General features: G+C 42.2%; 2 protein-coding genes across 2 annotated transcripts; both read right to left on the minus strand.

Annotated features, from left to right (window-relative positions):
* Nucleotides 1-325: 325 nt before the first annotated feature.
* On the minus strand, nt 326-1,887 carry LOC122621269 (mitochondrial import receptor subunit TOM40 homolog 1). The gene is made up of 4 exons (XM_043799086.1): nt 1,414-1,887; nt 987-1,312; nt 692-916; nt 326-635 (listed from the first exon to the last, which is right to left on the minus strand). Exons 1-4 carry the CDS (start codon nt 1,708-1,710, stop codon nt 515-517), a joined length of 969 nt encoding a protein of 322 aa, XP_043655021.1. The 5' UTR covers nt 1,711-1,887; the 3' UTR covers nt 326-514.
* A 10,195-nt stretch (nt 1,888-12,082) lies between these two features.
* LOC122621433 (tetratricopeptide repeat protein 12) lies at nt 12,083-13,133 on the minus strand. The gene is made up of 3 exons (XM_043799288.1): nt 12,827-13,133; nt 12,424-12,768; nt 12,083-12,363 (listed from the first exon to the last, which is right to left on the minus strand). Exons 1-3 carry the CDS (start codon nt 13,015-13,017, stop codon nt 12,147-12,149), a joined length of 753 nt encoding a protein of 250 aa, XP_043655223.1. The 5' UTR covers nt 13,018-13,133; the 3' UTR covers nt 12,083-12,146.
* Between the last annotated feature and the right edge of the window lie 14,555 nt (nt 13,134-27,688).

Consider the following 27,688-nt stretch of genomic DNA (forward strand, 5'->3'; position numbering starts at 1 on the left):
TCGGATTAAGAGCCATTATCTTTTTGGCTTAATCTATGCTCAACGCAGCGGCAAATTTATTGTGTAAATTGTATTTATTTTAGATTTATAGATACATATGTCCATGTGTAAGTACATATAAATTTGCCAGCTCCCTCTTGAGCCGAGATTTCTGGTCTTTCGTGCGGCATTAAAAAATATTTACAGTGTCTAGACTTGCCAGCGCATAAATCAAATGCATGCAAGATTTCTCCGTTGGCTGCAAAAAGGAAAACTTTCTGAGCTTGCGAGTATGTGTTTGCTCTTAATGTGCAGCGTGTGGCAAAAAGTGCTAGAATAAGAAATATTTCTGAGCTAAGTTGCACCGCAAATGTATTTAGGAGACTGGGGAAAAAATTAAAATCAGTAGCAGGAAACTTTGTAGCTATGATGAAATGAAAGCCTTTCGAACGCCAATTTTGTAATTCTCTGAACTCTGGACTAATACTTGCAATTGATAATTTGGTCGTACACATAGTAAAACTAATACAGAAAACTACACGCCACGTCTCAGTCCACTGGGATCCAAAACAAAACGCATGCCGAAGGCAAATCGGTCCGTGGGCAGATTCATCACCACACTGAAACCCATTTGCAGTGGCAAATGCCTCAGGTATCTGGGTAAGAATAAGTTAAACTTGGATGTGTCTGTCGAGTGCCCTGCTATACCCACTTTGTCCACATAAAGCCCACGGAGGCATCCGAATCGAACATGCCGTGCACGGCCGAGTTCCAGAAGTTCCATTGGTAGCATATTGTGGCAATGGTCTTTCGCGTACTACGATTCCACGCCAGGAGATTGGCCATCTGGATCTGGGGATGAATGCGCTGCCAGTAGCTGACGTCCAGTCCCTGCCTGGATGCGGTGGCGGCCAAGGAGTAGTTATAATGGGAGTAGCTGAAAGGACGAAGTACAAGAATGCTCGATTAAAAAAGGCTAACTATTCGTGGTATTAAGGGCATCTTGCCGTGCTGCCAGTGCCAGGTCCGGAGTCAGTTTCTGAGGATCGTTCCACTCCAGCAGAAGCTCCCCGCCGAGGGCCCAGTGGGCGGATATCGATCTCATCACGGACAGGGTGCAACGGCCGTTCTCATTCCGCACATTGTAGAAGTTGGCGGTCCAGGTGTCGCACGGCCTCGTCCACTCGATCGTGTACTGGCTCTCCACCGGAGCCGTTTCCCTGGCCTTCTGCAGGATGGCCTCCATGCGAAGGGATTGGAAGGGGTAGTACAGGATGTTCAGGTTGGCAGCCAGCGAAGTGGGATGTATGTCGCCCATAATGGTTGGGGTGTACTGCAAGCATTGGTGAAATATATATCATTTTGCTACCAAAGATATCAGGGATATTGTACCTCTGCATCGTGTAATTTCCCTGATTATAGCTTATACATTACCATAGTATCATCCTGCACCCGGAACGTGTACAGTCCTCCGAAGCGAAACCCAGAGGGCCTGATGTGGCTGAGAACCCAGGCGGCCGTGATGTATTTGTTGGGCGCCAGGCGGTGGAGGTAGTCCAGCTCGATGCCATCGAAGAACTTGGGCATCACCCGGTGGGCCAGGATGTGCAGGTTCTGGACATTGCCGGGGTTCTTCTTGTTGCAATGCCCGCTGACGCGTTCGAAGCAATCCGGAAAGAAGATGCCCAACTCGGAGTTCTTGTAGGGGGGACAATTCTTGCATGACGCCATTTCGATGGTGTGTGGGTTTTCGTGGAGAGACGTGGAAGAAACGGCCAGCAGTGTAATGTGAAATTCGGTTTTGATCTTTCGCTGCAGGAGTTTTGGTCGAGTTTTGAGGAAAGCTTAACTGAAACTGTTGCTTTTTATTTTTACTCAGCCTTTTTCCTGGCAACAAGAAACGAAAATGTTACATAGACCTGATGTTCGATCAAATATTTATGATATACATGGTTGGTTCGGGGACGCTTGCCTTGCAGACAGCGCATTCAAGCAAAAATATCATCAGCTGTCAATTGTCATTTTATGCGCCATTTCGTGGGCTCCTTTCGGCTTACGCCAGCCTTTCCGCTTTTACATCAGGGCTTGTCACACCATTAGGCGCATTTCACACTTTTTACATTATTTATATGCCATCGTCTTCTGCCTTCTTTCTGTTTTTATTCTCCTCGTCTGTCGCCGACGCCTCCTTGGCATTCCCCTTTGCTCTTTCCCCTTCCCCCTTCCCCCTTTTCACTTGTCCATTCGACAGGACATGAAATATTTAAACATCGAGTCCAAGCCAGCTCTTAAAGGATAATGGTGGGAGCTGCGAGGATGCGGATGATGACGATGATGTATGTATGTAGCCACGATTCGCGTGTGGCCAGGGTTATGGTCTTCATGGACGTATTTGGGCAGATAGCTGGGTTTGCTATCTGACTCACGGATTGGAATTATGGATGGGATAATCTCGAACGACAAATCACTGAAGCAAGCTGGGTGATTTCTTGATTAAATTCGCAGGATGTCTGTATGAGTAAACCAATGAATTCGAGACTTTATTCATTTAATGACGATGCCTAACTAACATCTAGATAGTTATAAGTAGTAAGCGTTATCGCCGCTAGATGGTGCTTTGTACCAGTCTCGGAAACAGTAACTTTAGTACTTTGATGTCTTCATTTTTCACCGACTTTCTTTTGCTAAATGTCGAGTATACAATAGCCGAGAAACCTCCAAGCCCAAGCCCGACTCTTGTTGGAAATAAAGTCATTATTTAAATTACAAATTAACTCCCAATGAAAACGCCTGGCATTCACTTCCGTGTATTGCTTAGGACTTTTGGAAATGTAATCAACTGCCTAAAGCTTGGTAAGGAAGCTAATACGCTCAGCGGAAAGAGCATAAATGACAATGGAAATGACGGTTGCCAGATGTCCTCTAAGCCGATTTCCAGTCGGAGTTCATGAAAGCAAATGCAAAAGTTGTTTATTCAGCAGCTCAGTCGCGGCTCGGGCTTTTTACTTTCCCACCAGCCCAGCAGCTCCTTCATAAGCCAAAACCCCGTCTTTCCGGTGGTGAAGACATCACTTATTTAGACGCCAGCACTTAAATTTATCACTCAGCCAGCAGCTGGCGGCGTGTCTGTCTGGTTCAGCCATTTGCTTTAATGTAATATGCTTAAATATAAGGGGAAATACTCGTATAAGGGGATCCACCCGCATTCTAAGTTCTGCAAACCAAAGCCCAACGCGGCCGCAGAACTTTTGCCAGCAAACCGCAAATGCTCAAAGGGAAAGGCGAATTGGTTGGGTCTTTTTGGAATGGGGATTCGACATGATAATCATAAGTAAATAGCGGAAGTGCTCTCGAGAACAACTTGATCACGCCTAATTGCTGAAACATATTTAAATTCCATTATCACAAGTTGTTTTGAATATTAAAAAATTATTATGCACATCCAGTTCAATCGATCGCAACTGTCACCCTATTATTTGTAAATTTGTAAATCCAATTATTATTTATGGCAATTCGTGTCGTTATTTTCCCGAGCACCAAAACAAACTGTTGCTCTGGCACAAGTACACACTTACCTTTTACCTTTTTTATAAGGTAAACAGCATTGACCCAATTGTGAAAAAGTTTTAAAGTTCCGGATGAAATGTTGAATCAGCATCAGCCATCGGATTTCCAATTCGGAGTGATAAACAAACAGAGTGTAGTTTCGGTAGAAGTTCGCTTTTAAGGACAATTAAATTTACAATACTCGACCTCCATTAACTTATGAGCTTTTTCTGATATTGTGTGCCCCAAATACGTAGGCAAAAACTTTGTGCCCGCTCTTAAGCAAATATCCAAATGAATATAAATTAAAATTGAAATATAAATGATACGCTGCGAGTGAAAAACACTGTGGGCTAAGTAAGTAAAAATGCAGCAAAAAAAATATAAATAAATAAACCAAAAAATACGGTAACATTTAAAATATTTACTGTCCAGCATTGTAAAAATTGTAAAACATCGAGGGATAAACAAAAAAAAACATTCAATCGCATTTCGATGCACAATTTATTTATTTATCTTGTGTTTTACTGCTTTTTCATTGAATTCTTTTTGTTTGCATGTGTGTGAAATTCCTACAGTCGTGTTTATTTTTTTAATTGCTCATGGTTTTTATGCATTTTGCATAAAATTTAATTTTATTTATTACGATTCAAAAAAAGAAACGCACAAATATACAAAAACATCAAAAAGGAGTTGAGTGGGCTATAAATTTTTAATATTTTGAGCAATTTCAATTTTCGGTGGGGCGGTGCGGGGGATGTGGGGGATGTGGAAGGCAGCACTTCTGTAAATTCGTTATCAATAAATGTTATTTGTGTTCACTTAAACTCTTGTGTGCGTTTGCCACCTCGGGGGAATTGAAATGGGATTGTAACAATTACAATAAAAAGGCTTAAAACGGAGTGAACAGTCGTTGTTGTTAAGTGGTACGCTCTTTGAGCAAATATTTATAATCTAAAATGCATGAATATTCAAAATGCAAACAAATTATGATGAACTAATGCAGTGAAAATACACAATGCATTTTAATGTGCTATTTTAAGACACAAACTTATATAATATTTGATGTGTAAACATTTGTATACATATAAACGCCATTTAGTGATTATGAGTTTTGGGTTCTCTATGGTTGATTTGGAAAGCAGGAAACTCTAAGTACTTTTAGTTATTCCCTATGAGCGAAGAAAGTGCTTCAAAGTAAAGACCGATTCTTATAACCCTATCCCACCTCTTGAGAGATCTCCATTGCTTCACACTTATTTCAGCTCCATTAAATATTTACAATGAGGCAAACAAATCAAAGTGACAACAAACAGAGGCTTCTCCCCCAGAACTTTTACTGATTTTCGCTTAACCAAATATTTGCATACCTCGTCCGATTTTCCCCCAGAGAATGGAGAACGAGTATATATCCCTTTGACTTGACGTGAAAGAGTTCGCAAACCGAGTCGCTGGCACTTGGGCACGATTTGCATTAAGGACCGACTCGACGAATCGCCCCCGTGCCATCGAAGTGGCTAAAAAGTGTCTTCGACGCTTTGCCATTGGCATCCATTATTTTGTAATTATTTAAGTGCCTTCAATGAGGCACCTTATTGATGATGACAGTGGCTCTGCTGGCCCCCATCCACGCCCATCCACGCCTATCCACGTCCATCCACATTCGCCCCAAGCGGCGCTGGGCAATAAGTGAAAAAATCAAAAAGCCATAAAAACTTTACACAATCGAAACGTGCAAAAGTTGATTTTTGCCAACGCCAGCAACCAAAGCCGAAGAATTCGCCCATCGAGGCCAACAACAAATGAAATCGAAGGGAAAATAAAAAAGTTAGACAACAAAATCAAAGGGCGGCAGGCATGGGATGTTAACTTACTTCGATACCCAAATAATAAAGGGCATATTTTATTTTTTGGCAAGACGTGTAGTGCATTGAAAACTGAAAATGGAAAATATTTGCACAGCAAAAGGTGGCATAAAATGCCACAATGATCAATTAAATTCGGTGTGTGGTGTTTTCCAATAAGAGCTTTGTTCAAGCAAAAGAATGTAGTGGGTATCTCTGAGTCGGCGAAGTTTGGCACGACCTTTCACTACTTTCTGTTGCTTTTCTGCGAAGCGTGGGAGGCTAATATGAGGACAGCAAAGGACTCAGGATGGGGAAAGGACGTGGAGTGGACAACAGAGAGGAGTGGACTGCAAAGGACAGGCAGAATCGACCCATAAAAAACGAGAGCGAATAAAAAGCGCAAGAAAATTACTTTCCGCTCTACAAATTTTCGGAGAGGGTAAGAGACACACTGGCAGTGGTGCCAGATTAATTGGAAATTACTTGGCTTTATTTAAACAATGGAAAATAATTACTACATTAAACAAGATTAAATGTAATGCATATGTGATAAAACAATATTTACAGATAAGGAATTTGTGCTTTCTCTTTATTAATTACTTTATAGGCATGTATGAATCTTTAAAACTTGTGTGTTGCACATATAATTTGAAATGCTTTCCACAGATTTCGTTGCACTGTGCCACATCGAAGTCAGCAATCTTGGCCATCCACAAACACAAAGTCAAGCGTGTAAAGTAAGTAAAGATGCGAGTAAAAACCTTTTCCGCCTTTTCAGCTCTCCTATCGGCCCTTTTGAGGCATTATGTACTGACAATTTTCATGATTATGCGCTTACGGATTTCGAGAGTGTCCAGCTCCAGTCCGCAGTACTCCGTGGCTTCCTTCCCATCGCAATCATCATCTCTCAGTGTACGGGTGAGCGCAGCTGTTAAGCCTTTTCCGTTTCCGTTGTCGTTTATTTTCGTGCTGTTCATGACTTGCCTTTGGCGCCTAGCTAAGTATTGAAGTATTGATAGTATTGGATACCATCGACATGGCCATGCGATTGGGGGGCTGAAAGCTGGGGCTTCCTGGTTATGGCCATCAAAACGGAAATGAAGATGGGGATTCCATTCAATTGGCTTTCGGCTCTTCGAGGATGCCAACTTCATGTGTGTGTTTGAGCTGCTGGCTGGGATGTGAAAAGTGTTGCCAATTGTTGGTAGCTAGACATTTTACGGGTAATTATCGAGTGTGCTATCCTGGGTGAGGGGATGGCCGATGATTGAATATCCATTGGGGAAAACGGGAGTGCTTCTAGCAAGTGAATGATAGATTAAAGATTAAGCCCGAGGGTTAAGCACTCAATATGTGAGAAAGAAGATGTGAAAGCAGATTATCTGAAGAATGTTTATGTGCCATCCCTTTGAAGATTATCCGGAAAAAGGGAAAAGAAATTGTATGAACTGCTGAAGCTGAAGAATAATTATTAAGAAAGTTGAATGGGCAGATAAAGTAGAAATGATAAAGGGGCACTGCAGCAGTAGCGTTACTTAATCAAATCAATTACGCGTTCTGAAGTTTTAGCCACAATAAGTGTCTCTTTTATGGCTCAACTTTCATTAGTCGAAATTTATATCCAAGTCAAAAATTCAATTACCGCTGAGCGTTTTGATTAGCTACCAATATCGGAAAGGAATCCGCGCTCGGGCACAAATCTTGGCCATAAAATTGTCATAACTGCAAAGTTATTGTGACATTTCCAATAAACGGAAAAGAGGGAAAGCGCCAGCTGTGTCTCTCCATTGAAGGGGGAGAAGGAGCAGGGGGGAAACTGCCGTCTGTTCGTTGGTTAATTTACTACAATGCGCCCAATATGCAACATAAATAATGCCGCGCATCCGACATAAATAACCGGGGATGCTAAAATTGGCAGGAGGCAAAAAGGGAGTTGGGATGGTTAAGCAGCTGCTGCTGCTGCAGTCAATTTCAGTGTTCGTCTGTAACTGTAACAATTAATTAGAAACTAACAAAGTTCCACTTGGCAGGCGCTAAACTTGTCCCACAACTCGGAGACCCAAGCGAACCGAATCGAATCGAATCGAAGGCGACAGTCGACAGTGGAGAGTCGCAAACGAAAACGAAGACTGTCGCGCACATAAAGCGCTTTTAATTGATTTTCTTGTTACGTGCGCTGGAGAATCGGAAAAGGAATGGTTGCTTCTGGCTCCTAGGAAGTCCAGCTGGAAGTGCCCATCCCAGCGCCAGTAATCGTTCATTCATTCATTCGAATTGTAGTTAATTAATAAATTATTCCGAGCGATTGAACTAACAATGCAGGAGAGTGAAAACTTTCACTGGGAGCTGTAATTACCTTTTGGTCGCAGGACTTAGCCTGTGACTTGCCTTCTTTTATGTTTTCTCGTTTTTTTTTTATCTGTCTCGGTGTGTTTTTTCCGTTCGCTACAATTAAACACATTTCACTTGCGAATGTTTATGGTGCCTGCATGATGCGTATACGCAATGTGTTCGCTCTGCTGCTTGCATGTCGCGTATACGCAGTGTGTGCCCCGTAAATGGTGCGTGGCCCATTCGAGCGTACATATTTCTTTTTAAAGATACGACCATGGCATAAATGTTTAGCCACAGCTATGCCCTTGGCTTTCTCCACGGCCTGCAATTAAATTTCGTTTTATTTTATGTCCAGCCAGTGGTGTGGCATAAGCCTGGTCTCAGGTGCGTGGTAAAAATGGGGAAATTTATTAAAAGACAAATTAATTTCGGCCAATTTCCAGCTGAAATTCCAGCGAGTGCCTCGAATTTAATCGATGTTTAGTTGTGTATTCTTGTCAAACAAGTTTACAAATACATTTACTTGCCTTAATTGTTAATTAAACAAAGAGAACAAAGAACATTTGCCTCCTTTAATATCTCAATTTATACACATTTTTGAAACTTTTTATAAAATTGGTCAAGCAAATATATAAAAAGTATTCCTATTTGAAATATTGCTTTTCTTACATTTTCCAGACGCACAAGTTTCCACTTATTTATTAGTTGAACACATATTGCAGCTTTGATGTGCGCAAGGAAATTCAATAAATTCAAAAGGCAGTCGAATGGTAAATGCAGTTTTCATAAAAAATAATTAAATAAACAAGAGCCAAGCTCGGGCCCAAAGAGACCAGAAACCAAAAGGCATTAGCAGCAGATTACTGTCGGGAGGAGTCGACGGGACTGGGGGATTGGGAGATTGGGGGTCACGTCCTGCTCCAACTTGCAGCTTGCATCTCGAAATCCGACTCTGGCCCAAAGAGTCATTAGCAATGTGACCCAGAAATGGACTAACCACATAAAATTTTATGCTGTTTGCCATAATAAATTTAATTAAAAAATCAAATTGACTGAGAGAGAAAAGTCGGGCCCCAAGTACCAGCATCCACTTGAACATTAGCCCCACTCACAGACCGACCGACCGACCGAGTCGCCATTTGTTGCCTACGAATGTGCTGAGTAATATTTGGGTCAACTTCTGCCGGTCGACAGTCGCCTTAATGGCCAGCAGAAGGCTACAAACGAGTACCAGGCAGTCAGATGGAATTATCAGACTTTACAAAATTGCTTTCGGACATCTGAAGTGCATTTTATGGAAAGCCTAGGGGCAAAACGAATGGCACAAAAAATTAAGCGCAAAATAAATGTCTTCGGCTCACCTTGAGCAAGTCGAAAGTTAAGAGAGAGAAAGTTAGACAAAAGTTTATTTTTTCAATTTACTTTCTCAATGGCTCTTCTGGGCTGCTTTTCATTCCTTATCCATTTGCTCGAGGTTTTCTTTTATGAGCTGCCAGTTAATTAGGAAATAAAAGAGTAAAAGGGGAGAAATATCTGGGCAGCTCTGCTAATCAGTTGGATGCTGTGCAAGCAACTCAAAGGTGTTCGAACCGGAAATGAGGTAATCCAGGAAGTGAGCTAAAAATCAGCTTGGAAAATAATAAATGGTTTTCACCTAAATTGACTGGAAAATCAGATGAGGACTTGCAATATGATTCAGTCAGCCGTTTTAAATCTAAAACAAGGGCGAATGCTATAGTTGAGTTCCCGTGGTGCGGGGTGCGGTATGTATGCGGGGGTATGTAATTCTTTTAACGTTCTGACCATTTTTAGCCAAGTTATATCGAAAATACCAATCGTTCGTATTCAAAATTTTTCCGAAAATCGATTTTCTGTTTTTTGCGAATATTATTATCAGTATTTTGATCACAGCATTCAAAATATTGGTCCAATTTTTCAAAAAAAAAAAATTTGAAAAATTGTTGCATTTTTGATAAGGGGTACCATCATCAAAATTTGCGAATAATGGCCAAAAATTACATTTTCCTTTTTTGAGCACAGGTGGATAGAAAATTTTGTTACGAATTCAACGAGATATGGCATTCCAATTTTGGACAACTATTTTTACTGCTATCGAAAAAAAAACGGATTATTTTTTATCAATTTTTAAGCGTGGTGCGTGGTGCGCGGTGCGGGGTGCGGGGTCTGGGCTGCGGGGTGCGGAGTAAAAAAAAAAATGTAAATGTAAAATGTAAAATGCGGGCTGCGGGGTCTGGGCTGCGGGGTGCGGGGTCTGGGCTGCGGGGTGCGGGGTCTGGGCTGCGGGGTGCGGGGTCTGGGCTGCGGGGTGCGGAGTAAAAAAAAAAATGTAAATGTTAAATGTAAAATGCGGGCTGCGCGGTCTGGGCTGCGGGATGCAGGGTCTGGGCTGCGGGGTGCAGGGTCTGGGCTGCGGGGTGCAGGGTCTGGGCTGCGGGGTGCAGGGTCTGGGCTGCGGGGTGCAGGGTCTGGGCTGCGGGGTGCAGGGTCTGGGCTGCGGGGTGCAGGGTCTGGGCTGCGGGGTGCCGGGTCTGGGCTGCGGGGTGCAGGGTCTGGGCTGCGGGGTGCAGGGTCTGGGCTGCGGGGTGCAGGGTCTGGGCTGCGGGGTGCAGGGTCTGGGCTGCGGGGTGCAGGGTCTGGGCTGCGGGGTGCAGGGTCTGGGCTGCGGGGTGCAGGGTCTGGGCTGCGGGGTGCAGGGTCTGGGCTGCGGGGTGCAGGGTCTGGGCTGCGGGGTGCAGGGTCTGGGCTGCGGGGTGCAGGGTCTGGGCTGCGGGGTGCAGGGTCTGGGCTGCGGGGTGCAGGGTCTGGGCTGCGGGGTGCAGGGTCTGGGCTGCGGGGTGCAGGGTCTGGGCTGCGGGGTGCAGGGTCTGGGCTGCGGGGTCTGAGTAGATCAAGGTACATCTAACTAAAATTAAACCAAAACAAGTTGGGAATTATATTATCCATATATCTATACACCGCGTCCCTCATCGCACCACACCACCGCACAGTGCTTTTTATACCCGTTACTCGTAGAGTAAAAGGGTATAGTAGATTCGTTGAAAAGTATGTAACAGGCAGAAGTAAACGTTTCCGACCATATAAAGTATATATATTCTTGATCAGAATCAGTAGCCGAGTCGATTTGGCCATGTCCGTCTGTCCGTCCGTCTGTCCGTCCGTATGAACGTCGATATCTCAGGAACTACAAAAGCTAGAAAGCTGAGACTAACCATACAGACTACAGGGACATAGACGCAGCGCAGGTTTGTCGATTCATGTTGCCACGCCCACTCTAACGCCCACAAACCGTCTAAAACTGCCACGTCCACACTTTTGAAAAATGTTTCGATATTTTTTCATTTTTGTATTAGTCATGTAAATTTCTATCGATTTGCCAAAAAACTTTTTACCACGCCCACAAAACCGCCAAAAACTGTATGTGCTGAAGACTCTCCTTCGCACTTCGAATCGCTGTGTAACGGGTATCAGATAGTCGGGGAACTCGACTATAGCGTTCTCTCTGGTTTTTTGCCTTTTTTTTGGCAGAAATAAAAAATGTTGACCTATCTTCACCAAATTTGGTTTGTGTTACTCTTTACTTCCCTCAAGATGACCCACAAAGTTTCCATTGATTTGGTAAACTTTTTCATATAGCTGCCATATTAACGATCGTGCCGATATGCAATAAAAATATTTACCTTGCCAAAGAAAAAGATTTGTTATTTATATTTAAGTATTTACCAATGAAATACAACCTTCATTTAAATTATTCTGACCAATTGTTTTTAATATATGCTGCCTAACTGCATCCTCAGAGCGACTATTGTTGCTCCAAATGTCTTGCAGCTCTGCATTCCCAAACAAATATTCAACTATAAAAACGTGATTTTTTCAAAAAGGAACAAAAAGGAGCACATGAAACTAGTTGTATAATATTATAAGTTAATAACTTGCCGTTAAAATTCTTTTGAAGTGGTTTGCCATACAAAAGTTATATTCCACGAAACACAGCTACATTTGTTAAGTTGACTGTAAAAACGGCACATAAACAAAACACTATAAAACTACACAAAACATATAACATACACAAAAATGTTAGTGAACTACAAATCATACCTGTGCTACTGTTTTCCATGACAACACTTTAAACTTTTTTTAATTCTCTGAGGAAATATAAACCACAAATGTTGCAAAATGATTTGCCGCCAATTTTGTCTTACGCATGTTATCGACAATCAGCTATCTTTGAGAGGTTGGCGATAAGCCTGTGTTGCATATAAAAGTAAAAATCGATTTTGTTTTTATTCAACTAGACCTGCCAAAAACCAGTGAGCACCGATACATTTCGATGCATTTGTATTTAATACAAAATGGTATATTTAATTATGATTTATTATATTTTTGTTTATTATCCAAACCCTCTTTGAATTTATAATTTTGTTAGAGGAGCGATCTCATTCTATCCAGGAATTCATCTACAAACTCGGCCTCCGACCTGTTAAATCGCCTTGCGCGATCAACACTGTACTCGAAGTTAGCCTCATCATTCAGTCGCTTATAGGCTGCTGCCCTATAAAGCCAGGCACGTAGATACTTTTCGTCGATATTGGCCAACACATAGTCACAATCTATAATGCCTAGCTTAAAGTCGCGCAACCTTAAGGTTTAAATGTATAAGTTGGTTGTGAGCTCCAAACGACTTATGCAGGAAACTCACTTGATATAGCAAAGGGCTCGATTTATGTACAAGACAGGCGAGTCTTTAATATACTGCATACCCTTTGTATAGTATTCTCTAGCCAAAGTGAAGTTCAGTTTGCGATACTCGCGATTTCCCATGCGGCGAAATGTTTCGGCCACATCTTCGCGCTGTTTTCTGGCCAAAAGGCGATCTTCGGGTTCCGAGTCAATCTGACGCATAAACGTGAACTGGTTCGTGTTAATTAGGACTCTTTTTACTTTGCATCGACGAAATGTTGTGGTGCTCAAAGGATTTCGCTGGGTGACAATACATTTTACGTCCTCCATGGTAACCGTAGATTTTAGTCTTTTTTTCGCCGCGCTGAAAAAAACAATATCCATTTTCAAGGACAATGTTCACCGGTTATCCAGCTACTCACTCGGTCTTGTTGGCGTTTTCAACCGCTTCCAGGTACTCGATTAAATCCTCTACTTTGGTAGTTTGTTCATGAAGGAACGACTCATCTGATTCGGGGTGTTGATGTATTAAAAGTTCTGGTTTCGGGAGTTCTAGGCCAAATGGTTTATCGTGTTCGTCTTCTCTGTCCAGTGTCTTGGTGGTTAAGGGCATTGTAAGTTTTATATATTTTTTTGTTTTTCTTTTATTTTATTTTATTATTTATATTTTAGGTGTGTGTATTTCTGTAAGATGTGAGTATGTGTGTTCCTAAAACGTTGCAATTTGACATTTAAATCATTTCAAATCAGAACACTAGCATGCTTCATTCTTAGTTCACTGGCTGCTAATATACACCAAATTAAATATTCATTCATTAGGGGAATATATATTTTATAATTCCAATTTTACTTACTTCCTTTTGTCATCGCATATCTTGCCTTTTCCTGCCTTTTCCTTATCCTGCCCCTCACACCCACTTCCTGCCATCATCTGATTATATATTCCTTTCAAATTAATTGACTTTTGCATCAGCAAATTAAATTGTCGCGACCCAGAATCTTTTGCGCTCCGCTCCGCCACAAAACCAAAACCAATCCAGCTAAAAACCCGATTTAACCCCAACCAGATTTAAATTTCCCGCCCATTGGCAAGTTTCCTTCTGTGATTGTGCTTCTTCACTCCAGAGCCGTGGGATATTTTTGCATAAAATCCTGTGCGCTGCGAGCGATTTTTAATTTGAATTAAAAATGCATCATTGCGTTGATTTTAATGCACACACAATTAAAACGGCAAGTCAGGAAATTGCCAAATGCATTTAAAAGCCATGAGAAAATCCAAATGCGAAAATCAATGAGCAATTGTGAATGCAAATTGGAAAAATTCGAAGCGTGGGGCTTAAAACAAGAGCAACACAAGACAGCAGATTAAAAAAAAAGTGCAGCGCGTTGAAATTAAATGAACTGAATGTAAATCAAACTAATGTCGAGCTGACAACATACGCACATTTCACCCCTCCGCACTTTTCCGAGGAAAAGCTGAAAAGTTTCGCCTGCTAATCGCTAATTGCTTTTAAAGACAGACTGGGGAAAATGGTGAAAAGTCGAGGGTCGGGGATCGGGGGTTGGGGGTGGGCTGTAATTGTCGCGCTGTTCAAAATGCTCAATTTGCAATGCAAATGTCAAGCATTAGTTCGTCAGCTAACGGCCGCTGTCAACAGATGGCGCCACCCCGAAATGAAAATACTTTTATGGCCCGCAGTGTATGTACAGTACGGTGCGTGGGCGGTGTGAGATGGCGGATCAAGCTGGCAATGTTTGGCAACAGCTTAGCGCACAATCAATTAAACTGGTTTATTGACACTTTTCCTCTGACACAGACACACTCAAACTCGCACACACACTTGACACCAACACACGCACAGTGAAAACCGCTTAAGAAGGAGATAAGGAAATGTCCTGGGGAGTGTTAAGTACTCTGTGAAGTGAGCAGATAACATAATATTTTATATTAAAAAATGTTACCCATTTAAGTTTTTTTATTTTAAAATTATTGTTGTGTTTTTTCCGGAGTTTACAAGTTTAATGTGTCAATTTGTATCAGCATTCTTGCCCCAACTCCCGCTTCATATGATTTTCTCCAAAGCACTTAGCACCCCACCTACCCCATAAACACTTGAACCTCGCATACGCAAAAAAGTAAACTGTGCAATTAGTTGACTTAACTTCTGTGACACAGAATTGCCAATTTATTAGGCACAGCACAAAAGGCATTTTTCTCCTTCTCCGCCTCCGCCTCCCGCCACAAACTCACTGTCTCACTTCTGTGCTCAAGCAAACGGAAATTGAGTGTCCTTGCAGAAGGGATTTATTTATGGTTCATAGATTAAATACTAATTAACACCCAACCACACAAACGCACCCAGTGTGTGATGGCATTTGATTTATGTGTGTGGCGCAACTCGAGCCGCCGCCTTTGTGCGTGTGTCCTGTAAGGATTAGACGGCTGGGCGGTTGGACGGTTGGGCGGTTGGGCGGTTGGGCGCTGGGAAAAGAATAACAAGAGGGCGGCAAAGGACGAAAAAACATTTGCCTGGCCCACCAGTGGACCATTGACCGAGGTCCTTGTCCTGCCTCCTCGACTATTATGCGTATCTTAATGCCATAAATTCTGCTTAAATTATTGGGGTTGGTTAACACGCTCCATTTCCATTCGTTTTTCGGCTTCCGATTCGGATTCGCATTTACTTTTATGCTCTTCATTTCTTTTTGCCTTAGAGAGCCCCATTGTCTGTCCGCTTATGCGGGGGCCAACTGTGGCCACCTTTAAGGCCGCTTTTCGAGACGCAAATTACCATATAAATATTTGCTACTCCGTTATTTTTTTGGTTGGGGCCACCAGCAATCTTTCGCCCATTGTTCGCAGTGCACTTGGCTGTAGGTGGTTTTTGTGTGTGAGTGAGTTCGCGGCTGGTGAATTTATGTGTCTGCATGTCGCGGACGCGTAAAAAACCTGCATAAGAATCAGATTCACTGCGCTTTCGAGGGGTTGGGGGTGGCGGGGTGCGAGGTATAATCAAGCGAGACAATGCACATAAAGTCTGCTCAACTCTTTGGAGGTCTGAGTGCGTTGATTAACGACTAACTGTCCGCTGATCCAGCCCTGGAATTTAAAAATTTAAATAAAAAATGTATTTTGATAAATGCACACAAACTCTTTTTGTAAATGAAACAGTGTCTTTGAGTGTAAATTGAGGACTGACACTTTCCATTTGATCCACACAACTGATTATGGTATTTATCGGACTACGCAAGTGAAGGAGGAAAATCTTCTCTTTGCGCTGACTGATGGTTTAAGTCCACCTCATTTGAATGCACTAATTCAATTTGCTTTAACGGAAAATCACTTTAAAATCGTTTACAATGTGCGGTGCATAGTGAGTTCTGCGTATGAATATATATTATGTATATGAGTCCTTCTGAAGGATTTATAGATTGATTTATAATAGGCTGGCTCTCTAGATTTTTACTTTTGAATGATATATATTTGTTGTCATAAAATAAGTTTCAGCTCTAACTGCAATGTGTTATAATTAATGTTTTTATGAAGTATTTTCTACTGAATTGCTATCAGATCATTGGCTAATACTTCGATAGTTCAGTTGTTAAAAATCGAAAGCGATGGATCGCAGCTAAACTTAAATTGTATATGAGTGTTTGAAGTTAATAGAATTTTGTATATTTATTTAACCGAATTCTATGTGGGTATTTATTATATTTTTTAACGCTTTCAACGAACTGCTTTCTAAGGATTAAACAAAAAATCTTTGATTGCCTTGAAACAATCATTGTGCTCACTTATTTTTTCGATTATTCATACGCTGATTAATCCATTATGGCATTTCGCATGCAATTTGCTAGTGGAAAATCCGCTACTTAATCGAATTAATTAAAATTTCATATCACGCTGAAAGCCCAAATCGCGAAATGAAAGTCTACAAAAAGACCGAAACAATTTCAAGTTGAGCGCACAAAAGCCGACCGCATATCAAATATGCGTCTAGGTGGGCCTGCATGTTTGGTATGTCATTAAATGCAAATTTATTTAAATTTAATTATTGAATATAATCGGCGCGCAGCTCTGAAATCGTTTTGGTAATCGCAGCCAGAAAACCAAAAAAACCGGTTGAATGTTTTCGCTTGGCACCAATTAAATGCGCTGCTGTAACGCATAACGCGTAACGCACAGAAGGGCGCATCCAATTCCCCCGCTGATGGTGTGTGGAAATGCAAATATCCGCAATTAAGCAATAATAATAAGCATCATTAATAAATCATTGCGAGCGCCACAAAAAACTGAAATATATGAATAAATTGAACAAGCCGGCCAGTCCACAAAGAGTATTAAAGTGGCAAAGTGAAAAAGTGGAAAAGTGGCAAAGTGGGGAGGCGACCACCGAGATCCACTGACAGTTGGTGGTGCACTCATGTGCGAGGCCCTTCCTTTGTGTTCCGCCACTGGGAAGTGCAATTAACAGTGGGTTTGCGTTTAAATCTTTTAAACTGAGCTTTAAGCCCTTCGTTCAATACTTTTGCCATCAAAGGGCAGAGCAAACTACATTTGGTTGCAGGAAAAGCACTAGCATTTACAGAAGGGAGCCCTGTAGTGGCACATCCTTTATGACTTTTCAGCAATGTTTTCTATTAACAAATAGCGTAACTCATGGAATTGATGGCATTGATTTTAAATACTTATAAAACGCTTTAAGCAAATACTATATTTTGTACTTTAACTGAATTTGAATTCCATGTCGGAATCATGTATAAGTGCTTTATTGGTAGGCACTTCTGTACTGTCCCACCCTTCGACTTCGAGGAACTGTATCTTCGAAGCTATTCAATTGCCTGTCGATATTTCAATTTTCCCCCCAAAAACCCATAACTCATCGATCACGACAGTTGGCTTTGGTGAGGTATAGACTTAACCCTCGAAAGCAGTTTCGAGTTTCTCCTCTCCCTCCCAGAACGAAAAGCAATTAAAACGTTTTCCTTTTGGTGGTTTGTTTTGGAGTGTTCGGGCGCCACTGAACGCCCAAACACTTGACACTACAAGCACAACTACGAGTTACGCTTTCCTGTCTCCTGTCTCCTGGACGCGTATAAAAGTTTAGCACATTCTTCTTGGACACTCTCGTAAATTCCGAAATGGACGTTTTTATGTGTGTATAGCAGCGGGCACTTCAAATAATTTCAGTGCGCAGAAATTTATTGCAATTTTGGTAATGAGTGTGCAGCTCGAAAAGGAGTTGCTGGGTAATGAAAAAGGAAACACCAAAAAAAAAAAACAAAGCAAAAAAACATCAGGCAGGACCTTAGCTTCTTCCTTAATGCTGTTAGTGTTTGCCTGGCGGTTTTCCTGCTTGTTTGTTGGCCTGTTCGCTGGTTTTCTTGTTTGAACTTTGTGGAATTTCCGCTGCACTTCTTTTGTGCTTGTTTGCCAGCACAGGAAACGGAAGTTTTTAATGTTGCCCATTGGCCGTAAGTTCGCGTGCATCGCTCTCAAACGTTTGCCATCATTGTTTTCGCTTAAAATTAAATGTTTTCCCCCGGCCAGATACTTGAATGAATGCTTTAAAGTCCCCAAACCCTGTGCAGCGAACCAACAAAAGCGCATTTCACTGCTTTATTTTTGTGCAAAAGTTTTGTACAAGCGGCTGCCCGCATTTTTGTTGTTCCCTCATATGGTAAAAGGCCTATCCGCAGAGCAGGAGCCACAGTCCAAGATAAACATACTCAAACCGAAGCGGGACACTCCGAGAAAATGTGTCTTTAAATTATTAGTATTTAATTGAAATTATATCGCCCTTTATAAAGTATCACAACGATGCTGAGTTACTAAGTAAAAATATTGGGATCTCGTTTTCCTTTTTTTGTTATGACTTAGATATGACAGCATGAAACGCCTTGTTGTCTTTCAAAATTTATTTGTTATTTTTCATTAATTTTCTAGGCATTTTCTTTCAGTGCAATCATAGAGAGGTAGTATTCAAGATGAAGGGAAGGAGATGGGCGCGCAGAGCGTCAAGTGCGTTTACGTTGTAGCCCGAAATGCACGTCGCTCGTAAATCTCGCGCGTGAAAAACATCAGTTTTCGCTGTTGGCCAAAACTGCGAGGTTGCTGGCAAAAAAAGGGGTAATTCTACAGAGAAAGGGGCGTGGCTTTGGGCGGGGGTTTCGTTTTTTGTTTTGGGACGCGGGATTTGGTTGGCGGTTTGGGCTTCGCGGTCGCGTGGCTGTCCGTCTAATGCATATGCATAGCTTCAAGTTCTGTTTAAAACCTGAAACCGAATTAAAGCTGCTAATGACATGCATTATTATTTACCTATGGGCGCCCTTTATTATTTCCTGTGCTAACTCTAACTCTAACTCTACTGTTTCTTTTATAGAAATCCGAGTTGATTTAACTGGATCCCTTCCAGCAATTAAACTTCGTTAGAGGAAATTGAATGTCCTTTAATCGGATACCATAGACGGTATCTTCCACTTACTCGCACCTGCTAAACCTTCTCAAAAATGTTTCCAGACCACTCGAGGACTTCTAGCCCAAACGCGACTATTGCCCGTGTGACATGGTCTTTGGTTACAAAACGGACCTTGCAACTGTCATATACTTAACCGGAAACCGATCAGCTTAAAAATCAGACAGCCATGGCGGTCCGCAAAAATGGTGGGAAATGGGGAAAATGGAAAATGGGGATGCGGGGCAAAGGGTGGTCACGGCGGACGGATATTGCCCAGCTGCCTTTTGTCGCGCCACTCGGCAGCTTTTGATGTTGGCTGTTTGTTTTGGTTTCATTTTTAATACCCTTTTTCGCAGCCCTTGTGTGGAATTTTTAACTCACACCTGCTGGACGACACCCCATCTTTTTTTTCTAAGCCGCCCAAAACCCCACCTCCAACCCACTTGGCCACTTCAACTGCTCTCGCGCTGTGATACAGAAATTAATTGCGTGGATCGAGTGGCCCACTGAGATGGGCGGGCGAGTGAGTAAGTGTGTGTTACCAAAATGTTGACGCTCGCTAAGCCAGCTACCCGCTTTTTCCGCCCCCTTCCCCCGGAAAACCCCATAGCTGTTCACCGTCCACCATCCACCATCCACCCAGCGAATCTCGAACCGCAGAGCCCCAAAAGTGACAAACGCAAACACATTTGCCGGGCCATCCGACATTCGCCATCCGCCAGATACTCTGTAGCCATGTAGATACACATATACAAGGATATACATATATCTGCATCCACGTGCCGCTGTGTGCGTTGCAAGCACTTGACGAGATTTGTTTATTTGTCTATGCGAATGGCCGTCTGTGGCCGTCTGTGTTTGGATTTGGCCGTCTGGGCAGCAGCAACAATAAAATTAAAGAAAAATCTATATATGCATATCAGCCTGATAAAGGCCAGAAGAGGGGGGTGGTGAGGTGGTGGGGCGGTGCGCAGACAGACGGGACTAAATCCGTTGAAACAACAGCAAAACAAATCTGTGAATCTGTGAAATCCTTTTGTATTGTTCGAATCAGAAGACCCGCAGAAAATTCAATTCAACTTAACCGGCAGCAAATTGCTGTCAACTCGAAATCGCCTTCATTTTTTTGGAGCTCTGCTTTTAGGCTGACAAATTTTTATTGAAATACGGCAGTGATAATCAGATAAGAACTCTTTGAAGTTGAAAATGTGAAAACAATTTCCGATAATTTGGCTATTTAAAACTTTAAGCTCTGCATAATAAGAAGATAAAGCCTCGCAGATCTTTATTTTGGTTTCGCAAATATTTTAAAATTCAAGAACCCATTTAATTTATAATTTTTTGTTCATGGAATATTTTTAAATTGATTCCGCGAACACCATTAACTCACCTCTAACATGTTTTAAATGAATTTAATGAAGCTGCAGCTCCGTGCACTTTTCATTAAGTTATTTTCATACCGTGTGCAATTTGCAGATTTTTGATTGAATTTTCCACCGACCAAGGCCACACTGGCTTTGAATGACTGCACAATTTGTTAATTCGATTTGCATTCTATCTGCACTTCTCCCTCTTGGCCAAACCACTCGCTCCAATTTGTTTAAGCAGGCAAAAATGTTTAATCGCATTTAATTATTTAATTTGTTAGTTGGTGGAGAAACTACGGCGCTGCATGCATTTATTAATTATATTCGGGCATGCATAAATTAATAGAAAGTCCATTGTGCATTTTGAATAATTTATACTAAATCTTTAACGAGGAATTTCGCCTACTTCCCATCTCTTGTTTACAATGCACATTTTTTCGGTTGTTTAATGTATCTCAAACAAAACGATGACATCGCAAAATAATAATGAAATATTTGCGCGGAGTTCATTAATTTGTAATCAGATAAAAGCGTGTAAAATTTGAGGAAAGCGGCTTTAAATAATGTGTTGCCATTCTGATTAAATATTTGTAATTTTATAGCAAATTCGAATAAGGATTTGCAGATTGCTTTCTACCATTGAATGGAGTTATTTCAAAACAAGAGAGAACGCTACAGTCGAGTTCCCCGACTATCTGATACCCGTTTCTCAGCTAGGAAACTACGATTTTCTTCTTTGTAGCCACATTATTTAACATCCATTAACTATCTTGTGTTTGCCAAATTAGCAATTATAACAATTAGGACTCCATGGCATTTAGCCGTGCATTAAATAAGAAATCCATTCCGCCTGAAAACTGAGCCAAACCCAATATTTATGGAGCAGGATCACACAAGACGCACTTAAAGTGGAGGGGAGGCCATTAATTTGCCAAAGCCGCGTAAATATTTATACGCAAATCGCATATGTCTGAGACTCGAGAATGGGACAACGTTTTCGGCATTTGCTCATTTGTGGAAGTCAACAAGAGATTTCCATAATGCTCGAGACTATTTTGTGGGAAGGGAATGGCTTTTGGAACCAGCTGCCAGTTGATGCCATTCGGACATTGGCTTGGGTGCCTCCGGTTCCCGGACTTTTGGATGGTGGCAATGGTGGGAGGGGGAGATTTTGTGGTCAAAGTCTCCGAGTCGCCAATTTGCCCGCCAGGCTATTTGTGTATTTGTTGATTTATGCAGCGACTGGGGCTTCTTGGGGCCTTTCGGGATCCACCTGCAGAGGCACTTGCACCCTTATTCCCCCGGGAATTCCCCCCTCGATTCTCCTTTGGCCCGGGGCTGTGCAGTTGCATTATTCAAAATTGGAAAATCCCCACCCACCAACTCAGCCACTTGGTGATTTAGCGTGTGCCTTGCCCGTTAACCGCAATGCAATTGTAATTACCCCGAATGGCTTCCGCACCAGAATGTGCTCCTGACTCCATCCCACTCCAACTCCAAATCACTGCCCTTATCCCCACCCCCATTCTGCTCCCATTTTTCTGCTCCACTCTGCGCCGGGTTTGCTGGTCGTGCAGTGCTACAATTAGTTCCAAATCATAAACGCCACTTCCGCCTGGTCTGCTTTGGAGGCACCTCCTCCCATCCACCCCAACCCACTTGGTGGTCCAAAAGGCCACTGGACAATTGCGTGTAAATTTAAAATTTTAATCGTTTCCCTGCACGCACTCAAAATGCAACCGCAGCCAAAACACAGCGACAACAATTGCATTGAAATTGTATGCACATTTTTGCATATAGCCATTGTGAGAAGATAAAGAATGGCTCGCAGGGGTTCCTGGAATTTAAAACCATCGGGGCTTTTTATTTTAAAAACGGTTAATCACTGGAATGGACAATGATAAATACACTTATATTTTTATAACTGAAATATACTTTTTGTTATACTATTTATTTGTTAAATTGCAACGTAGACAATAATCGAAGTAAGCCGGAAACTTTGGAATTAGTTGTTGGCTAATATAGAATTCAATTAAACTCATGTGTTTAATTAAACGAATATTTTTGAACTTAATGATCTCAAATTTAAATATTTCCCAAAATAAAATTGACTATTTATGTGACTGTAATTAAATATTTCTATTTGATTACATTTTATTTGTGGGTAAACTTAATATATACAAATTTGTCGACTGTTTTTCCTTAATAACTTACCAATCATTAAAGAATTTCATTTTATTTACAAGCCAGTTGGTATTTTGGAATATTTTAAAAATTTCATGTTGAGAGAAAACCTGTTTGAGCAAGTAAAAATTAAATTTTGCCTGGCCACGTTGCAAGCAGCCCCCTTTCCCCTTCGCCGCCACTGGACTCGCACCATTTCGCTGCTGGCATGCGTATTGCGTATCTGAGGTGTATCTGTGTATTTATAATTTATATGCATTGTCAGCGAGCGCAGGTTGGCAGTTGCCATCTCTCATGCACTTGGCTTACCGGTCCACCCCACCACCCACCTTTTTCCCACCTTCCGCCCCCTTTTCCGGCCTTCTCCATTTGCTGGCAGTGCACTCAGTTGTTACAGGCGATTGTTTTATGCGTTTGCACAGACACCGAAGCGATACTGCATTGTTGCATATTTAGCAATAATAAAATATTTAGTGCCATTTCCATAAATTTATTATCGCCACGTTTCCGAGAAGGGAGAAGTGGTGCTGCAATGGTGCATTGACCATTCATTGGACAAATAGTGGAGTAGTTGGTTTTTGCCTTTTTGCTTTGCAGTCACAGTTTTACGGCTTAAATATAATACATATTGGCCAAAGCATACGGGGCGTATGATAAATTTGGATTGGACTGCGCCAAGATTGAACTTGCTGTGGCCTTAAATATTATTTTTCCCATCCGAATATTCTAGGCCCCACCTCCACTGTCCTCGTTACCCTCGTTCAACCCACCAAATTGGCCATCTGCAATACAAAATGGCCCTGCCAGAATGATAAATGGCACACCTTCCACTTGGACAATTAGGTGAGAGGCCGAATGTGAGAAGGGGTTAAGCTCTGTTCAGCAATTTGTTGCATGCATTGCGCAAGCATTTCCCAGACATTTCAGGCATTTTCCCCCAAAGTTCCACGGAGGATGAGAGATGAGGTTTCAAATAAATGCCAAGACATGGAGGAATGTATGGCAAGGTGCTGCGATTGGAGGTGTTTCGAACGGGTCACACTTCCTCTAAGTACATGGATTTTAGAAGTCCTTAGAATTACAGATTCAACTATTACGCAACATAGGCAAACATGAAAGCGGTTTTAGGCCTGAGCCCTACCATATTTTCATGCATTTCCTGAAGCATTTTTTATGCACAGCATTCAAGCTTTTCAGTGATTTATCACTGTTGCATTTTTTACTCGCTTTGTTATCGGTAAATGGCAGATAATGTAAATACTCGATGATGTAATATATACGAAAATAATATTGCACTTATTTATTTATTTATTCAGATACTTTTTCGCTGCCTCGTTTTATCCATAAATATTCGCTAAATGATAATCATAAACAATTTTGTCGCTTAAAGCTGATGGCAAGGAGAAATGCCATCGAGGCGACATAAGTTGGTTGCGGGGGAATGCGGAATTGATACACACCATTGGGGGATTATTGTTGGATGATAAATGTGCTTAGGGTCGCGCCGACTGTCAATTGTGTGGATAAATAAAACACAGATTTAACCATATATTATGGTCAGCGTGTGCTCTGTAAATACCCGCACATTTACAGCTTTGAATCGGGGGTCCTGGAGCGCAGTGTTGCACCACCGATAAGTTGAAATACTTTAATAAATAGTTAGGTGTGAATGCGCACTCTTGATTTGTTGCCTGTGATTTGGGGAAAGCTCACTGCTTTTTTATAAAAACTTTAAACTCCTTAGCATTGAACTTAATACACAGATGATGCGACTGCTAAATTCCCGGCAAGCGTTGTCCCTTTACGATGGGCACGTACACGAATAATATCCTTGGTCTGCCAAAGTCTTTGTTGTCCAGGATTTCAGGCTTCTGTTTTAGCAATGATTTCAGTGTGAGCACTTTAAGGATTTTCCCCATCAATTGCCGGAGACCTTTTGGCCATACGTGGACGAGGAAGTGGACAGAGGAGCGGACTATCCAATAAGCAGCTCGAGTTGCTTTCATCCGGTTAAAAGAGGTTGCCCGAATGGCACTGGGGGAAAAGGGAAAAATCGGTGGGCAGGGACAGGGAGTGGGGGGACAGGGGGAGATGGATCGGCATTGTGGCATCTCTTTTCGGTCAGCTGCAGCACGCAGTTCCTTTTGTTAATGATACTCTTGCTGGACATCGGCAAAAGTCCCGGCAGGAGCAGCAGCATCCCCGTCATCATCATCATCATCATCATCTGCAGCAAGGATGCCACATCAACGCAGGAGGAGAGGAGAGGAGAGGTGAGGCGAGGTAGTCGGGAGTAACTGCAAGGATGGCTCAACCATTTTGTGGATTTATTGACATTCTGTGATGTTATTAAAGTTGATTGCCAGAGACTGTGCACGTTTTTGGCTTAGACGAAGTGCCGGCCCTCGTCCGGCAGAGATTCCCCCCGCTCCATTGCATCCTGCCCCAGCATCTGGTACCGCTGCCCCCTCCCTACACTCATCGGGATGCAGACCAGCTTCGCACACAAGCAAAATGCAACCGACATGAGCTCACTGCGGTCAATTCGAAAGAAACAATAGCCACAACAACATGCATTTCAAAGGGAGGGAAGGCAGCTCCACAATAGGTTCGACTTTGGAGATCGAAACGTGGAATACCCTTAAGGATAAAATGGGTAGTAAGACTAACTAAAAGATTCTTTTGAGATCTCAGCTTCACTCCAGAATGCAAAGCCAATCGATGGATATTTAGTTTAGATTATTAATTTTATTATATTTTTTTTTACAATAGAGTATGAAGAGAAAGGAAGAGCTTCGAGGCGATCGGGGTGGGCACATCATCATTGTCATCATCATCATCAAGTCTAATATGCGCATTATTGGTTTTGTCCTGTTTTGTTCCCCCGACTCGAGTGTGTGTGTGTGTGTGTGTCTGCTGTGTTGCAGTTATCCCTAATATGCCTTGCATGTTAATACGCTTATCCTGTGCTGGGAAACACACACAATAAAGGACACCAGCGCACACTCAAAATGCAAATATCAAATGCAAATTCTACGGCGCAATATTAAAATTTACGAAACAAGAGAAAAATGAAAAACGAAAACTGAAACTGAAAAATGCTTATTTTCATCCTGCTCTGCCTACGCATAAGCCTCCCAAATCCTTTTGATCTTACTTTTAATTTTGCATTTAATTTGGTGCCTTTGCGTTGCGTTGCTGCTGCTTCTGCTGCGGGTAACACATGGCGTATACTTGATAAGTATAATATGAGCGCCTGCCTTTGACTCGTTCAATTTCGCCTGATAAACTTATTAAAAAATATATGTACGCAGAGAGGCAAAGCCAAAAATTAATTCAAATTTTGTTTGTGTGCTGTTTGCTGCATATTAAATTCGTGTAGTCAAATTGCTTTTCAGTTTTTTAATAATAACAATATTATGGCTTTGATTGTGTTTGAAATTTAATCAAATTTAATTCACTAAAAAACCATGCAACAGCAAAGTTGCATGCATGACTCTGACCCACAAGCAATTTATAAACATTTTTCAATATTTTATGTTATATCTTTCCAAAGTCCCAGTAAGACACTTTTCGCTTATAACAAATTTGCAGAGATTTCCACTTCTCACATCGCCTTCTTGGCAGCACACACACACCGACATTTCCGCAGTTTGTCAACATAAAAACGTTAACAAGGTAAATAAACCACGCCAAGAGGTAGAAAGGTAGATAGCAAATGGGGTGGGGCGAGTACAAAGGGAAAGTGGGCCAAAATCAAGGAACAAGGCCCACAAACAATGTTGCAAAGGGACGCAGGCAAATCTTTGTGTCAGTTCAGTGAAGGGCTTCCTCTTTTTTTGGGCGGTGGGGCAAGAAGGATGCTGGAGGTCCTTTTGGCGGTCGCAGCTTCCTCTCTTTTCCTGCTCTTTTCAGTTCGGTGTGTGTGAATAACAACATTTTAAACATGTTTGCCTTTTGCTTTTTTCCGCGCGCGCCAGCGTTTATGCAATTTATTTCTGCACGTTCTTCGCGCCCTGTTGCTCGGCTTTTTATTTATTTTTTTTGCCTGCTTTCCAGCTCGCTTACAAAGCATGCCCGCCGGCTGGGCAATGTATAATCTTTGCTTGTCTTTGGCTTCATACCGCCTGTCACTGGAGTTGAACTCCTGACTGGCACAGGCCCTTTTCGGGAACTAGACGAACAGCGCAAAGGGCACTATCCACTGCTCTAGAAAATGAGTAATGAAATTAAAGGTATACGAACGGTCTGGTAATAAAGATAGTAGCGATTCATTTTACCAGTTAAGCACAAGTGTTGTAGTTAGCAAACTTAATGTATAGCTTATAAATACAAAGGCCTTTGTAATAAGCCCTATATGTCGTGCAAATGGCCTAGTGCTTTAGAGCAGTTTATAGGGTATACAATAGTGCATATCACCCCATGCTTTGTCGGCATTTCAGCAACAATTTTCCCCCTTGTGTATCTCGCGCTCGCTTCTAAGGTGAAAAGGTGAGCTGAAAAGTCGCACTGCTGCAGGCGGTCAGCGATTGTGATAGCGCAACGGAAAGCCCATCCAACTTTAACCGGAACTTTAACATAGTTGATGACTGAAGAGTGAAGAAAACAAGCATCTTGGCGAGCGGGCCACCAAAGTTTAAAGTTCGAAACAATGTCGAGCTTTGCGTTCAGCCAGAAATACTTGCACCATCGAGCCACCGAGCCATCGAGCTGCCACCTCCTGCTTGGCTATGCAGCTCAAGTCGCCGCGCTTGACACATTTCTCCAGGGACGATCTCACGTCCTTGCCGTGCCTCCTGTCCCTACGTATCCCCACGTATCCCATCCTGTCCTGGCGCTGTTGTCGTCCTGCTGGCCGAGCAACTTGTCAACGCAGTCATCAATGTCCGCGTGACAGCATCGCAGCATCGCCTGTAACTATGCCAAGCTTTTGCAGTGTTCGCACATTTAGTCTGGGAGGCCATATCTCTGGTTAACCCACTGAGAGGCAGTGGTCGAAAAATAGACCACTGAAGTTAACTTCAACACATTCGTGGATCCCTACCAACCGACCTGACTTCGATATTAGGTTGGGGCTACTGCTAACTCTGAATACTTTAATAGCATTAGGCAACACATTAGTGACCGCATTAAACTATCTTCATATCTCGGCATATACTCTCGCGTTCAGTGGGTTAAGATGTGCTGCAAGACACGCAGTGGGTTACTGTGCCACTGACCGTCTTGGGTTAGGAACTCAAAGCTTCAGCGACTCCTAACCAATATTAATGAGCAA

This window comes from Drosophila teissieri, chromosome 3R (genome assembly GCF_016746235.2).
Source record: "Drosophila teissieri strain GT53w chromosome 3R, Prin_Dtei_1.1, whole genome shotgun sequence".
NCBI classification, from domain to species: domain Eukaryota; kingdom Metazoa; phylum Arthropoda; class Insecta; order Diptera; family Drosophilidae; genus Drosophila; species Drosophila teissieri.